At 40.9% G+C, this 15,692-nt stretch overlaps 1 protein-coding gene across 6 annotated transcripts in view; it reads right to left on the bottom strand.

The window, feature by feature from the left end:
* The window catches only part of arhgap44a (Rho GTPase activating protein 44a), a 41,981-nt gene extending 27,209 nt beyond the window's left edge, over positions 1–14,772 (bottom strand). For all 6 annotated transcript variants that reach the window (XR_008566723.1, XM_054759241.1, XM_054759246.1 and 3 more), the window contains exon 1: positions 14,417–14,772. Coding sequence is in view for 5 of the 6 variants with exons in the window: in XM_054759241.1 (XP_054615216.1) it covers positions 14,417–14,469 (53 nt within the window). In the remaining variant the exon portion in view is untranslated. The remainder of the gene's footprint in view (positions 1–14,416) is intronic.
* Positions 14,773–15,692: the final 920 nt, after the last annotated feature.

Below are 15,692 nucleotides of genomic sequence, written 5' to 3'. Positions count from 1 at the left end.
TGTCCGTTAGTTCAACGCACAACAAAAGAAAACCCCATCATTTGTGGAAAAGGAAAGAGTAAGTTTACGCACACGGCCCTGACACTATCCACAAAAATAAAGACCGCGGTAAATAAATTGATGACAAACTTGACATATGCATTGAAAAACTTATTTTTTAAAATAAATTGACCAAAGAAAAGCGACAAACGGCGCACTTAAGACATATTAGCTCTGTGTCTTGTAGACTTACACCCTATAGAATTATATAATTGCCACCTTGATGTTTGTTATAATTAATATTAGTCGAACACATAATATCATGATTATAAAATTAAATGCTGAAATAAGCGCGGTGTTGTGTTTTTCATATATATTTTAGTCCAGATACTATACATTCATGGGTAATGGTGTTTATGATAAATGACAAATGGCGTCCATCATCCATCCATCCATTTTCTATGCCGTTTCTCCTCATTAGGGTCACGGGGGCATGCTGAGGCGGCAGGCAGGGTACACCCTGGACTGGTCGCCAGCCAATCGCCGGGCAAATATAGACAAACAACCATTCACACTCACATTCATACCTATGGACAATTTAGAGTCGCCAATTAACCTAACATGCATGTTTTTGGAATGTGGGAGGAAACCGGAGTACCCGGAGAAAACCCAGGTACGCATCCATTAGTGTCATGTAAAATAATAAAACTTTCCACAAATGTTTTTAAGTCAATAACGGCATGATGTTTTCATGCAATGATGGATAAATCGTTGTTGGCTTTCATTGCAACATTTTATTCACCACTTAAAACATGCGTCGCCATTTTGCCATGTCTCCAAAAAGTGCGTCGTACCGCACCACATTCTCACGTCAGGTTGTGTTTTTATAGATCACATACTTTGCGTGGAAAACGACGTACGCAACTTTTCAGCCCCATTTTGTGCGTATGCAAGCTTTATAGATGAGACCCCAGAACAGTACACGGCTAATTAAACAGTGCCGAATAGTGCATGTAACATAGCTAATAGTATCAGAAGCCATTTGTCGCCATCCTCCTCTTGGGAACTAAAACCACTTAAGTCTTCCACTTCTGTGTCAGAATTGAACAGCGTTATAATTCCTGCGTCACACACATTTCGTCGGTCTCTGTCTCTTTCATTGCCGCTCTCCTCTTCATCAGGCAGTAGTCCAACTTTTTGAAGTCCATTGATGATAGTGTATTTTTTTACAATGCTCCACGCTGTATGGACCCACCAACAGACTTAAAGTTGCTTTTTGCATGTGGCCAGTTTGCGTGAAGGATTTCTCACCGGTAGTCATCCAAGTCTCATACTCAAGTCGGGAGTTCGGGAGAACCACAATACAGTGGGGCCAGGGATACTGTACCATGGTTCACATTTGAGTCATCATAGTGTGTGGAGCCCCCGGCGGATACAGGTACTGTATTTGTCAACAAGATCACTGCACAAATTCCAATATGTGTTGCAGATGTTTCCCCTCTTTTATATTTTACTTTTCCTTTTTGTTTTCATTCAACATAACAGGCTTTGTAATCTTGGTGGCTTATTTATTGTGTTTATTGAATAATTCCAAATCCACCAATGTTGTACATTCGATTTTAGTATAAATTGTGCTTGTTGCTCACTGTAAACTGTAACGTATGCATACCCGGCGCCACTCAACGAGAGCAACAAGAAAGGTGCCTTCTCAGCATTTTTTGGCTGTTTCCTGAACTTTGTTTCCACGATATGATGGACTACCTTAGTAATAGCGTTTTCTGAAATACGTACATATTTAAACGATTAGGTGTATTTCTGAAGTATGCGAGACTGTCACAAAATTAGAACATGGGCATAATTTAGCAAATTCTCCAAAATGACACTGACACTGTGGGTTCTCTTAGCAGCTCCTTCAGCAGCAGACTGTTACACCCACGGGTGTAAGAAGGAGAGGTTCTGCAGGTCCTTCATATCGACCGCTGTCAGGCTCTACAACACCTGCACCTCCTGAACCATGTTGTAGTCACTATGCATTCTTTACACTGTACTCTTTACTTGCGTATCTTGCTTGCTGCTGTAACAAGTGAATTTCCCCGCTGTGGGATAAATAAAGTACAAATACAATACAATACAATACAATACAAAATGTCTTGCCAAGATTCAGGGGTCAAGCCAAACGCATGATTGATTAATTAATTGATTAAGACGTGCGTGCCAAGACTTTTTGTCTATATTAGTATATTGAAATCTTGCTTCCAGTGTGGCGTAACAAGTCTTAGCAGCTTAAATGTGGATCAATGTAGAGACGATCAAATTAGTTACAACAATAGGGAGCTCAAGCTGGCCTCCACTGGCTACAGCATTGATACGAAAGTTGTGATAAAGAAGCAGAGGCGCCTCAAACTGGAGATACACATATTTTCCCAGACATTCTCAGTCACTGCAATATTCCATGGAGCATGCGGCAAAAAATGTGTCCAGCTGACCATCTGACCTGCACACGCTGTTACAAACATGTCTTATATAAGGAATGTCTCTCTATAAATTACTGTTGGTCAGCTGCTTGCATGCTCAGCCCCTGCAGGCCGCGTTGTTCACCGCTTTATGAAAGCATAAATAATACGTTCCTCGCACGTCCCGATGTGCAAAACAACAATCGTAGCCCTTTTAACCACATGGATCTGCTGGCTAGGTAGCCAAATGGTCTACAAGAACATGAGACGCTCATGAGTCTGAACAGGTTTTTGTTAGTTCCTGTGAAGGGGAGTGGAGAGGTAGTGGAGCAGAATGATGGCCGTGGGCCTCAGCAGGGGTCTGCATGGCCTGGAGCACTGACATAACATCCACACAAACAAAGCCACACAAGCAGTACTCATACTCTTTCTCCATTCACTTTTGCAGAGAACAACTCACATTCCTCCCCAAATAGGAGATGGGGGGGAGCTCTAAAACAGAAAAACCCACTTTACTTAATTTGTTCAGCAAACTAGGTCACAGTTGTGTTAACTATGCAAGCAGAATGGCAGGAGGGCTAATCAGGAACTTTCACAGAGGGAGGGAAAGATTTGTTGACTGGACTACACGTTATCTATAGTAATGACTTTAATGCCACAGATGCTTGAGGTGCAATGGTACATATTTGTAAGCTGATTTTTCAGTATGGAATATTCGGTAAGGTACAGATACATGCTAAGTTCCCATACATTAAGGAAGGGACAGAAAGATTAACTGCATCACAATACAGTCACGCAACTACTCCATAAACAAATACAGTCCAGCCCAGCCTTTGGCCAGAGCAGTGGTCAGCAATCTGCGGCTCCGGAGCCTCCTTGTTGTGGTTCTTTTCACAGAGCTCGGCGGCTTATTTAACACCGGAGTATGATGTTTGAAATATCAGACTGTCTTTAAGGCTGTGAATGCATCCTGGCTGAGGTCTGACCGGTGATGAGATCAACAAGGGAAAGGGAGGGGAAGCCGGTGTGTGTGTTACGTACCTGCATGTGGGGAGCCACTAGAGCTCACTTTTACCACGGTAAGATAATCATGAATGGCAAAAAAGAAACACCCCAGAAGGAAATAGAAATTCTGCATGGCCAGATTAATTTGTCTTCTTTGCCAACAATGCTGGCTTAATCGTGTATGCATGATAGGTGGCAAGAAATGAGCAAACGACAAAAAAACGTTGAAAGACATTTTCAAAACAAGCACTCAGCACTTTCTGAAATGTAGTCATTTATTTCAAAGTAAGGCTTACTTTGAAATTCACTTTTCACGCTCTGTGATTGGCCAGTCACACACAGCAACCGCCCCTCCCTAGACAGACTCGCTCCACACAGAGAGAGGAGCCATACCTTGTGTTGTTAAATACGCGGTGCATTCGACAAGACGGACCTGTAAATGCCTTGTGTTGCGTCGGTAACGGCGAGTGGGTTTTTTTTTCCCCCGTCTGCTTGCTTCTAATTTGGCTGGTGAGTAGGAAAACTTTTACTTGCAGTACTGAACGCGGTGCTCTTGAGAACACTACAGTGAACAAGGCAGACAGATTATTTCCTGTTTGCCATCACTGGATGTTTGCATGAATCACCAACTTCACACAGATCATTAAAAAAATAATGAAAAAATAAATGCTAAAGTCTTACATATCACTTACACACATACACTGTACACATATAGCTGAATAATAAACAATAAATATGACGACTTCTGATCAATCCATGTCAATTTCAGACTTAAAATAATGTACCGATTTAAGCCTCACCCATTTACAATTAAACCACACCCATTTCAGGTTTATGTCTCTCAACTGGCCTGGGAATGCCTTGGGATCGGCTGGGAGGAGTTGGACAAAGTAACCAGGGAGAGGGAAGTCTGAGCTTCCCTGCTTAGGCTGCTGCCCCCGAGATCCGACCTCGGTTAAGCAGAAGAAGATGGATGGATGGATGGATAGTTGGCATCCGTCACACGTGCACACTGCACTTCTGTTTGTTGTATTCTGTTGTTGTAACAGGTAAAATAGAAAAAGGATTAAAGATTTTAGAAGTTTATAAGCTATGTTATGTTTTGTGGCTCCAAACTATTTTGCTTTAGTGGAAGAGGGGGCAAAATGGCTCTTTTTAGAGTAAGCACTGTCGACCCCAGGCTAGAGGGAGTCATGGCTAGAGGAGAAGCCAAGGAGAAGCCAAAGCTAGAAAACCCTCTTCCGTTTTTAAAGTTTCCTGTTGTGGATAGATAAGCGCATAAGATAAGGCAAAAAGGAACTTTAATTTAATGTTTAAACTTTTGCACATTGTACATTATCATATATTTGTATAATAGATTATTTTCTTTAATAGCAGTCCAGGGTGTACCCTGCCTCTCGCCCAAAGTCAAATGGAGCAGGCTCACGAACTACGACCCCAGTTAGGATAATAAGTGGCATAGAAAGTGGATTTAAGAATGTTATTTATTGGAGAATTACCTGCTCAGAGTTTTTATGTTTTATTTTTTAAATCATTAAAGCTGTTTATGTCACGATACGTTGAAGCTGTCGGCAGGTTGACCCCCAGGGTGCAGAGAGAAGGCGGCGAAGTGCAAAAATAAAAGTAATTTTATTGCACAGGACAGGAACAAACTAAAAGTGACAGAGGAAAAACTCTGTGGGAAAAATAATACAAACTATAAACAGGTAGGTGACAGCACGGAAAAATCAACGATGGAAATGACAACAACAATGAACCAGCGCGGCGCATACGACGGCGCTGGTCTTTTAACTGTCAGTGATTAGAATTGACCGCAGCTGTGCGGCCACCAGGCGTGGAGTGGCAGTTCCTTCCACCACCCCGGAAGCATCGCTTGCCAGAATAATGGCGCAGGACAGGAAGTACACGCTTCTGTCCTGCGAAGCGTGACAGTTTACACAAAAGCTAAGCAGTTGTATGTTTTGCATTTTGTCCGTTATTGTACCGAAAATGAACCGCGATCTTAAAACCGATATGGTGTTTCGTTCTACCCCTACAAGATGCAAACTTAAGTGTATGTTTTTATACTTCAACACCTGCCTACATCTATTCTGAGTACTCAAGCAAAGGAGACGATGCAGCGAGAAGGCAAAGGAAACACACATCACCACCTGCTGCAATCATTTCCTTGTTGTCCGCTATGTTTTCTAAAACAGTCAGCTGAAGGAGTCAAACAAACGGGATAAAATGGCAGAATGACAGTTTCTAGGCAACAAAAAAGTGTGAAGCCTCTTGTGTAAAAAGAGGGATGTAAAATCTCATCTGTGAAAATGAGTAAATTATGAGTAGTAGATAAGAGTTTCCTGTTTTGGGGCATTTCTGAAGGCACTACAGATGTTTACAACCCAAAAACAGACTGCGTCATCAACTAGTCAACCTCTAGTTCAGGGGTGTTCAAAGTTTTTCCACTGAGGGTCGCACACTGAAAAATGAAAGGATGCGGTGGCCACTTCAATATTTTTATATATTTTTTAAATGCAAAAAGGCTAAAAAACATATGAACAAAGTTTTGGGTTATTATTAGTTATTAGTGTCAACATTTCAGCCTTTTCTCTTTACATTGTGTCTTGCTGTTCTATTTTTCCCATTTTTTCCCCGTTTTTTGTGGTTGAATTTTATTTCAGCAGTTTGGACACTCCTGCTCTAGTTGGACATACAGTATTTCTTGAGCATTTAAGTTACACTGACAGTAAGCACTACTTTCAATGCCCATGCATAAGTTCACTGCACATTGCACATACTTTCTGTGTAATATTCAATCAAAACATATGTACTTCATTAAATACTGTTCACATAATGAACTAAGATATTGTAAATTTATGCATCTGCTTCCCTGCTAACAAATACAGTACAGTCGTCCCTCATTTATAGTGGTTTATTACTTCCAGATAAGTGAATTGCGCGATATAGGATTCAATGTTAATAAATGGAATAGTTTCATGAGCATAAAAAAAACCTGTTTATGACTTTCTAAATACGTTTTTTAACGTTATTAGAGCCCTGTTGACATGAAGTAACACCCCTATAGTCAACTTTACACTCCTATTTTTTATTGTTTACACCACATCGTGCAACTCTTATGCTGCAGGGACTCAAGACGGCCGCTAGCTAGCAAGCTAGGCAGTTAGCTTCAAATTTATTTCTTCTAAAATTAAGTCAGAAACTTACCACTTCCACATGGAATGGGAGGAGAACTTTTTTTCACTCTATCATGTCGAACATGCCATGGCTGACTTCACGCAGTGTTGAGGTAATGTAATGTAAGGCAGTTGTCCCCAACCTCCGACCCCTGGGTCATTTGGTACCGGCCCGCACAGAAAGAAAAAATAATTTCCATTATTTCATTTTTTTTAATGTTTTATTTTGAAAAGTGGCCGGATTCTCGTGTTACATCCGTCTCACTTGACGCATGTCCATTGTGTGTGTGCTAACTTTATCTCATGCCGCACAGATGGACTACTACTGTATTTTTACCATTTTTCTTTCACCTCATATTTGGTCTCAAATGCTGATACTATGTGGGAATGCATAAAGGTAAGTTTTGATGACTTATTGAGTGCTAATGTGCACATTTGTCTCAAGTTAATTCATGCTAGCACACTGCATTTTACCACACACGTCAAACAGCGATGTAATAATCTCTCTGGAAAAACTTGGCTGGAACTTGAACTGGTGGATGGTGGGTTGGCATTCATTTTGTGCTTTTATTTTGATGTTATTCATGTCTTAGTTTTACACAATACATAATAAATAAGATAAATTAGATCGCTATAACGTACGAACCCCATATGAACTAATGCTGGACACTCGCCCACTTGTGCATGGCAGTCGGAGGTCTAAGGCGGATAGCCCAAAAAGTGGATTCGTTGGACTGGATGGCCGGCTTTCGTCAGCTGTGTGCTCTCGAATCCAAAGTCTCCTTAAAAAGGCGTCTCATCCTCTGTACGTCCAGTGACATACAGTATGTTCCCTTGAAAAGCAAATCAAATATGTTTTTGTCTAAATTAAGGTGATTTTATGGTTAATTTTTTTCATATCATATCGCAAATAGTAAATAAAAAATGTTACACTTAGTCTATGTGATCGGTATCGGCCGATTTCTGTCATGGATGATCGTATCGGAATTGGCAGCATAAAATCCTGATCGGAGCATGCCTACTACATATCACTTGTATTTCAATATGTTTTGACTAATAATAGACCATGGTCTACCACAAAACTTTCATTTATTAATTTCAGAAAAACGGCCATATAGCGAGGGAGCGCTAATTGAAACGCGATATTGCGAGGGACAACAAATATAACATTTATATATTTAGTTCATGCTTGCTTTAAACCACTTAAGTTTTTTTTTTCTGCCTTATGAATATTTTCTCAGTAAAAAGTGTCCACATTTGATGTATATTTATATTAGGGGTGTAACGGTCCTGTAAAATGTAATTTCGGTTTGGTTCAGTTTCTTGAAGTGCTCAGTTCGGTTAATTTTTGGTACAAAAAAGGCACAAAAAGATGCTTTTACTTTAAAAAAAGCAAACAGAACTTTTTAAAATAAATAAAAGCGACCTATTTGGGTGATATTTCAAATAAATTAGACTCTGAGTTTTTTAAAATAGAAAAATAATAAACTGTTTTATTTAAACAATTTTTAAACATTGTGGCAAAATGTAATGGACAGTTACAGTTAAATAGCTCTCTGTTGTGCGTGAAGTCCAACCATCTGTCGTAAGTGAAATAGCGAACATGTGGTAGCTCGTTGCGACATCAATTTAGCTTTTTCATTAAGTGCTGGCGTAACTTTCTGGTTAAAGTGAGGATGTGATGATATTTCGTAGCGAGGTTCAAGAACTTTAATCTAATACAGTCATGGAAAAAATGATTAGACCACCCTTGTGTCTTCAGTTTATTGATCTGTTTTAATGCCTGGTACAACTAAAGGTTACTGTTACTCTTTTTAACAGGAAAGCCAAAGTGTTCCCAAACAGGAGACCGTAGCAAGATGGGAGGGTCTTCCAGATCAGGCTTTTCGCTTGCATTTGCCATGATGCCATTTGTCACGCCTGCAAGCTACTAGCATTCTTCCCCCTCAGTCAGTAGTGTCCAAAACTCAGAGGCGGCCGTGCGGAAACTCATCCAGGACTTTAGTTCCGAGTGAAGCGCTTAGATAACTCTAGTAATAAATTTAATGAGAAAAGTAGCATAAAATATAACCCAAACGGTACGCAAGTGGACCAAACCGAACATGCAGAACTGAAATGGTTCAATACATCCATGTGAACCTTTACATCCCTAATTTATATATATATTGCCATAAATGAAGATATAGCACCATAGAGTATAGTGTCTGATCAAAAATGGACCAGTCAGGAGTGTCATGTTGTACTATTTTGTTAGTATTTAGCACGTACACAGCCAGGTTTTGCCAAATTTTCACCCTTGTGTGGTGTGGTTCAGGGGTAGAAGAGTTAGTACCACCCCACCACCCCATTACCAACGTGTGTGTGGAGTATATGATATCCTTTTTTCCCACTTCCTGTTAACAATCCTCTTAACAATCTATTCTGTCTGGCAGCGAGGCCATTTCCTGTTGAGTTGATCTCACGGCCAACAGGTCAAGCATGACACCTGCAACACGCATCAAACTCACTTTCCTTTGTGCCAAATTTGAGGCCGCTTTCGACAAGATCAGAGCGCGAACGAGAGGCTGCGATGGAGATGCCATCTGTCCGGTTATTTGTGCACCCTGCTGTTCCTCCCACATCGCCTGTTCTTCTTTGCTGGTAGCTTTTAAAGTAGTCAAGAACACAGACTCTTTAAGAGATTCGGAAGTGTGGAAAGGGAGGCGTCCAATATTACACCATGTCTCTTGATGGCGCCCTAACAAAGGGTCTTTATCGCTAATGCGTCACTGTAACATGCTGTCTCAGAGAGGCACTGACAGGGTTACAAAACAAGCAATAACAGCTTCATTTCTCACTGACGATAGACTCAAAACTGAAGAAAACTCTAGAATCGTGCACGTGTCTTGTTTTGCTACCTCAGCAAGGAAAACTACGTTGATGCCTGCTGTCAGCTACCATATGCTCCTTGAGAGTGTGACACACTTGTATAGCAAGAGGTTGGAAGGCAGGCAAGGACAGTTTACTTGACAGCATCTTGTGTATGTATGCAAATAAAATAGCCAAGGGTGCACACATGCATGGTTTCATCAAAATGGACCAAACACTACTCGCTTCTGCATTTATGCACGCAAAGCCATCACTGGAGAGAAAAGCATCTACGACGCTGCAGCTAGCCATCAAATGGCTGCCATTTTCTGATAACTGCATTGTTGAGTGGTGGTGAGCTTAATCCTAAAAGCAAGAGGAAGGTGGGGAAGCTTTTTCTACACACAGTTGTCACACAGTGAGTGCATGAAGACGTGGCGCTGGAGAAAAAAAAATGGGGTTCATTCTCAGGGCATTCAATCGATCACATCTTGACTGTTCAGGTTGTCTTAGAAGACGTTTTGCCTCTCATCCGATCAGGCTTCATCAGTTCATGCTCAAAGAATAGGTGGGGCCCACACCAGTCAGACTAGATAGGACAGCTCTAGTCTGAAACGTTTTCTAAAACAACCTGAATTAGACAGAGCTGTCCTATCTACTGCAGCTATAGTCCTATCTAGTACAGCTCTAGACTAGAGCTAAGCTAGGCGAAACATCTTCAAAGACAACCTGAAGAGTCCAGTTGCGATTGATTGAATTCCCTGAGAATACAATGACCTGGATAAATGAGAATATTCACAGGCAGATGGGGTTCATGTGTGAAAACACACTTGTTGGAAGACTCACACTTAGACACACACTTAGAGACCTAAATAGGCCAGTGAGTTGGGGACTGGAGAAACAGGTTAAATGAAATTGTGCTGTCTCTTCCTGTCTTGAATGAGAGCAAAAATACATCTAAAATCATTCAAAAAGACACGAAAAAAAATGTAATACAATACAAGATCTGAGTGAAAAGGCTGCCTTTAGTGCACAGCTCAACCACTGCAAGGCAAAACGACAACTCGTATGGCACTTCGTAGCAGACCATCACCTACTTGGGATCAGGCCCTGAGTTCAGGATTTAGAACCCAATCAAAAGTTAATCAGTTTGGCTGAGGCCCATACCAAAGACACACCACATGTCAAATCAGGCAAAATCAGGCACAAACTGCTAAACAGATTTCCATAAAGTGTTTGAAAATGTAAAGAAAGAACCCATCAAATTTGTGTGGAATTGGTGTTTCAATTTGTCCCCTAATTCATTCAGTGAATAATATTGTTTATGACAAAAATCTGGCATATCACAAGAGGTGGGGATCCATAAATGCACCATTTTTGTTAATCAACCTTTGCCTCTCTGCACCATCCACATCCATCAACGTAGTCTAACAAGCAATTTAGCACCACTCATCTGTCTACTATGTGTTTAAAATTGCCGTACCATTGGGTGAATCGAGTCAGTCTTGTTGGGGTCACATAGAGTTGTGTTCAGGACCGGACACTTATTGCCATACCCATTTTGAAGGAGATCTGATCACCTGCTGTGAAGTTATGACAGTTTGATGGTTAATGGTCTTCTGTAATCTATGATACAACTCCTTTCCTGGATCTCATTAAATTGTGCAACGGTACCTAATAGTACCCACTGAGTGCCCACTGAGTGTACATCATTAATATTTGTAAAATCCTCGAGCTAAACTGGGAGTATTCAAAAAGTTACAGTTGGGTAGAGAACACAAAAGCAGGCCAGAAATCGTTTGCCCGCTGCCTCTCCCACTGTACCCTCACGCATCTTCTTTACGCTGTAGTGCATGCATGGCTGCACATCCTCCGGCATCCAGCATTGCTCCACAGAGGCCATTGGTCAAATGGGTGATCACATGACATGGATGTCACCCTGGGAGGCAGCAGCAGCAGCAGCCTTGGATAGCTGGTGAGATGCTGACACAGCACACCTCATGCCCTCCCTACACATACAACCCGATACCGAAAGACCTTCAAGCTCCAAATAAATAGCAGTGACTCAACGCTACATGCCAGAGAGAAGCAGGCAGGTTTAAAACGCCATCATTCCATGAAAAAAACACTCAGGCACACATCTGTCTAATTTAACTGCTGCAACAGTGTTGGATAGATTATGTTTACTTGTGAGCAGAGGTCAGCACCACTGATGGCCCCATCAAGAAGGTTAAAAGCGCTCCCTCTCTAAATGTTGGTTTTAAGCTTGCGTCAACACAAGCGTAATTCTCAGTAATTACAAAATGGAGCAATATAATAAATTCTTGTGAAATCACCACAGAGTCATTTCAGCACAGGAAAGATCAAGTTCATAAAAAAGTGGTGTCCATGCGTCACTTAGGCACTGATATTTTCATACAAGTGACACAAGACTGTCAGATAGGAGTACACAAGAGGTCCTTAAAGGTACCCAGAGGGCTAATAACAGAGAAGCAGTTATACTATTGTTACTGTAAGTCCCACAGGATGCACAACAGTGCATAAGAAGTATGGTCTCCGAAATGTAGCCACGATGTAGGAATTTACACAGTTTAAAACTGCTTTTAGTAAGTACACCATTTGCGTCTGCAGCTTTAATGCTAATGAGCTGTGTTTGCCCATGCCGTCCCAACAATGTGTGTGCTAAATGAAGTGCTATTGTACAATTACATACACTGTAACTGCACTTGGCCAATGTAATAGATGCCGTACGACATACGACAATGTAACATTAAGCAGTGGGTCAAGAGGACGCAAATGTTAGCAACACTAGCATAGCTATGTGAGCTTCAGTGCTAACATTCAGTGCGAACATTACAAATCACATGTTAAAAGCAACATCATGCTAGGTTAGCCTATTTGTCGAAGAAAAACAAAATGATCAAATTTGCAACTCCCACGTCGGTAGCTGACTGACAGAAGCTGGCAGAGCTACAGGTTTTATTTTAAGCTGTGTAGCAAAGCCTGTTATTTTACAAAGCTCTCTACTGTGAAATGGTACGTAGACGGCGCAGGCAAGACGTGGGTCAGAGGCAGTATCATATTCAAGACTACAAAACCAAAACCTTTGAAGTTATCAAGACGTACTTGCAATTGAAAATGATGTACTCTTTTTGTGCATTCTAACACATCAAAATGCTGAGTAAGAGAGTGTGGCCAACACTGAAAGACATTTACATCCAATATTTACATCCAATTGGGTTTGCTTTAAACGTGTCAATGCTTTTTGTTTTATTTTACAGGATAGCACGATTATTAGCACAAAATAAGCTGAGTCTGAAGCACAAGACTGGGATATAACGGTTTCACACTATCGCCATGGAACATCATCCTACCCTAACAAATGGAAAAAGGTGCTTAAATGATGCGTGAGATGAAATGAAAGAGGGAATTATTTTGTTACATCAAATCTTAGACAATGAAGAATGTGCATCCAAACTCATGGTTACAGTCTTAAAAAGGAAATAGTTATATATTTATGAATACGTTTGGATACTTGACACTTTAATTTCACAGCTTTTGAATCGACCAAGAACTATTTTAACACCGAAAATGTACAAAAATGCACCTTAGAGTCCAATAATTAGCCCGAAAGGGTCGTTAGTGAGTGGAGATTGTACTGCTGCTATACTGCTGTATCCATTAACACTTCCCTAAGAATAGAATATTCATTCTCTTCCTTATCAAGACCAAGTAGGACATTTGGACGTCATCATGTGACTGTCAAACCTCAGTTCCAATAAATGCAAAATCTTGCAAATTTTTGGGTGGTCCTTTCTGCTTTATGACACACATAGGGAGGGGGCGGAGCTCAAGGTCAACAGCGGTGAAGACGTATCATTAGGTACACCTGCACAATCCAGAAAGATTTAATGTATGCCAAATATGTCTAATGAAAATACAGTGCTATTATATGAATGTCTATTATTGTGACGTGCACTGCATCATAGAGAGTGGTGCTTCCATGGAATTTTGCAAGTGTACCTGTACTTCATGTTTATGCACTACTTAAAGGTGCACTAATGGACCCCATAGGGGTAATTATTGGTCTAACTGGTCAAAAAGCTACAAAAGACTATGACCAGTGAACATGCACTTTTATTCTGTAGTGTATTGGCATGCTATGAAATGAAATGAATCTGGAGGTTGCAGGCAGCACACACCTCCATCCAAGACCCACCCTTTTTCCTCTTTCTCATCCCCACACATCAGAATCACACCTACACACATGCATGACTCATATCAAAAACAGCCTAAAAGGCCTGCTCGGTGTTTATTTAGCAAGTCATGCTTCACACTGTCATCAATTTTGACCTGCACCTTCTGGTCCTAATGAGCACAGAACATCTGAGACAAAAGTGATTGATGCGTGAAAAAGGCCAAAATGTGCAAAAAGGCAAGGTTGTTAAGCTAATTGAGGTATCAAGTAAAATACTGCTTGATGCAGTAGACGACCTTTAGGAATCCTGACAAGGCTGCACGCATGGTGGTAGTGGGGGGTGGTTCCCCTCCAAACAGCTGACATAACTGCGTAATGAAAACATTGCGCCTTTTCCCCTGCACTTGCCCTCATGTCGCAGCCCACTCTACATTGGTGCTCTCTAAATGACACCTCCTCTCACAAGCATACATTTTATTTGCATGTAAGAGCAATCTTATGTTCTCCTGCTCTTCTTGTGCATTTAGGACGCAATTCCGTGGGTAGGCAGGGAGGCTGGGAGCCTGCGTGGGGGCAATGCGCTTCCCACACGCTGCCAATGCGGTAACATTAATGGACCCCACGCACACGCGGTTATTTAATCCTCGCGTACATTTAATAACAACACCATCGTGTTAATTACCACAGCAAGAGATGGTTAAATAGCCAATGAAGTGCAAGGGGAGCTCTACTGGGGGGCAAGATGAGCCCCTTCTTACCTTCCCACCGTTTGGTTGGCCAGCTGCCTCATCCGATTGAACTGCTTCTTCATCTTCTCGAATGATGCAAATTAATGCCTATAAGGATTCCGCATTATCTCGCTAAAAATGAAAAGCAATAAATGCTCTAAAGGAGAGCCCCAAACTCCAGATATGCCGTCATTTCCTGTCCTCATCGCCTCATCGTGCCCACGCCCAAAACGTTTTATTTCCACGGTTACATCTTTCCAAAAAGGACCCAGTGTATCTATGTGACACACACACGCATACACACTGCCTGCTAAAGGATGGTCGAGCTGCTCAACGCCGCCAATCACACACACACTCACATCTCACACACAGAGAAAGACACGAGAAGAGGCTGTGCGGCAGTGCATTGTGGGAAACGAAGTGTGGGGCTGAAGATGGAATACAGTTTTTTTCTCCTCTATGTTCTCTCACTATTCCGGTAGAAATGATGTATGGATTAATTAAGAATGTCTACTGTATTTATACATTTTTTTATTTAATTTTATTAGTAGATGTGACATATTGTCAGCATGATGTTGAGATGTCTGTGGCATAATGAAGAGGACTGTGCGAATCAAAGACACTCCATAATCCATTTCCGTCGTATGTCGTGCGCGGGCTTGGTCGCCAAGGTAAGCAGAACCCAGAAACAATACACTGCTCAGCGATTAATTCCTCAAATAGACAGTCCGAAATACCAGATTTGTCATTTTTTAAGTTTCCCAAAAATAAAGACAGGTTTGTGTCATAAAAACTTTGTGGACTTAGAACACCGGTTGTTGTAAATAAACAGGACATGGCCAAGACTCAAAGTGTAGTCCCATACGATCTACATCTTCAAGCTGCTTAGTTTCTCTGGGTGGATTCATGACAAATCAGTGATGATGATGATGATTAACAGTGCCATTCTAGAAATACATGTTACACTGTGTAAATACTACGAGTTAATTATCCATATAAGCACTTTTAATTCAAATTTCTGTTCTTCCTTATGGTGATGAAAAAATGACTTTGATGATGATTTTTTAAATGAACTTACTGGAATGGTAATTAATGGATTACTGGAATGGTAATGAATAGGGGTGTCATGAGACACTTGAGACGATACACAAGATTGTGTGTACGAGAACGAGACAAGACGAGATTTAAACGTTACTTTTAATAAAAGTACAATTAAAAAAAAAATATATATATATATATATATACAGTATATGACAATATATTGCAATCTACTAATTTAATTTATACTACATTACACTTTTCTGCA

Source organism: Dunckerocampus dactyliophorus, chromosome 18 (assembly GCF_027744805.1).
Source record: "Dunckerocampus dactyliophorus isolate RoL2022-P2 chromosome 18, RoL_Ddac_1.1, whole genome shotgun sequence".
Lineage (NCBI taxonomy): Eukaryota > Metazoa > Chordata > Actinopteri > Syngnathiformes > Syngnathidae > Dunckerocampus > Dunckerocampus dactyliophorus.
The sequence above is the reverse complement of the archived record's forward strand: the minus strand, read 5'-3'. Positions and strand labels throughout refer to the sequence as shown.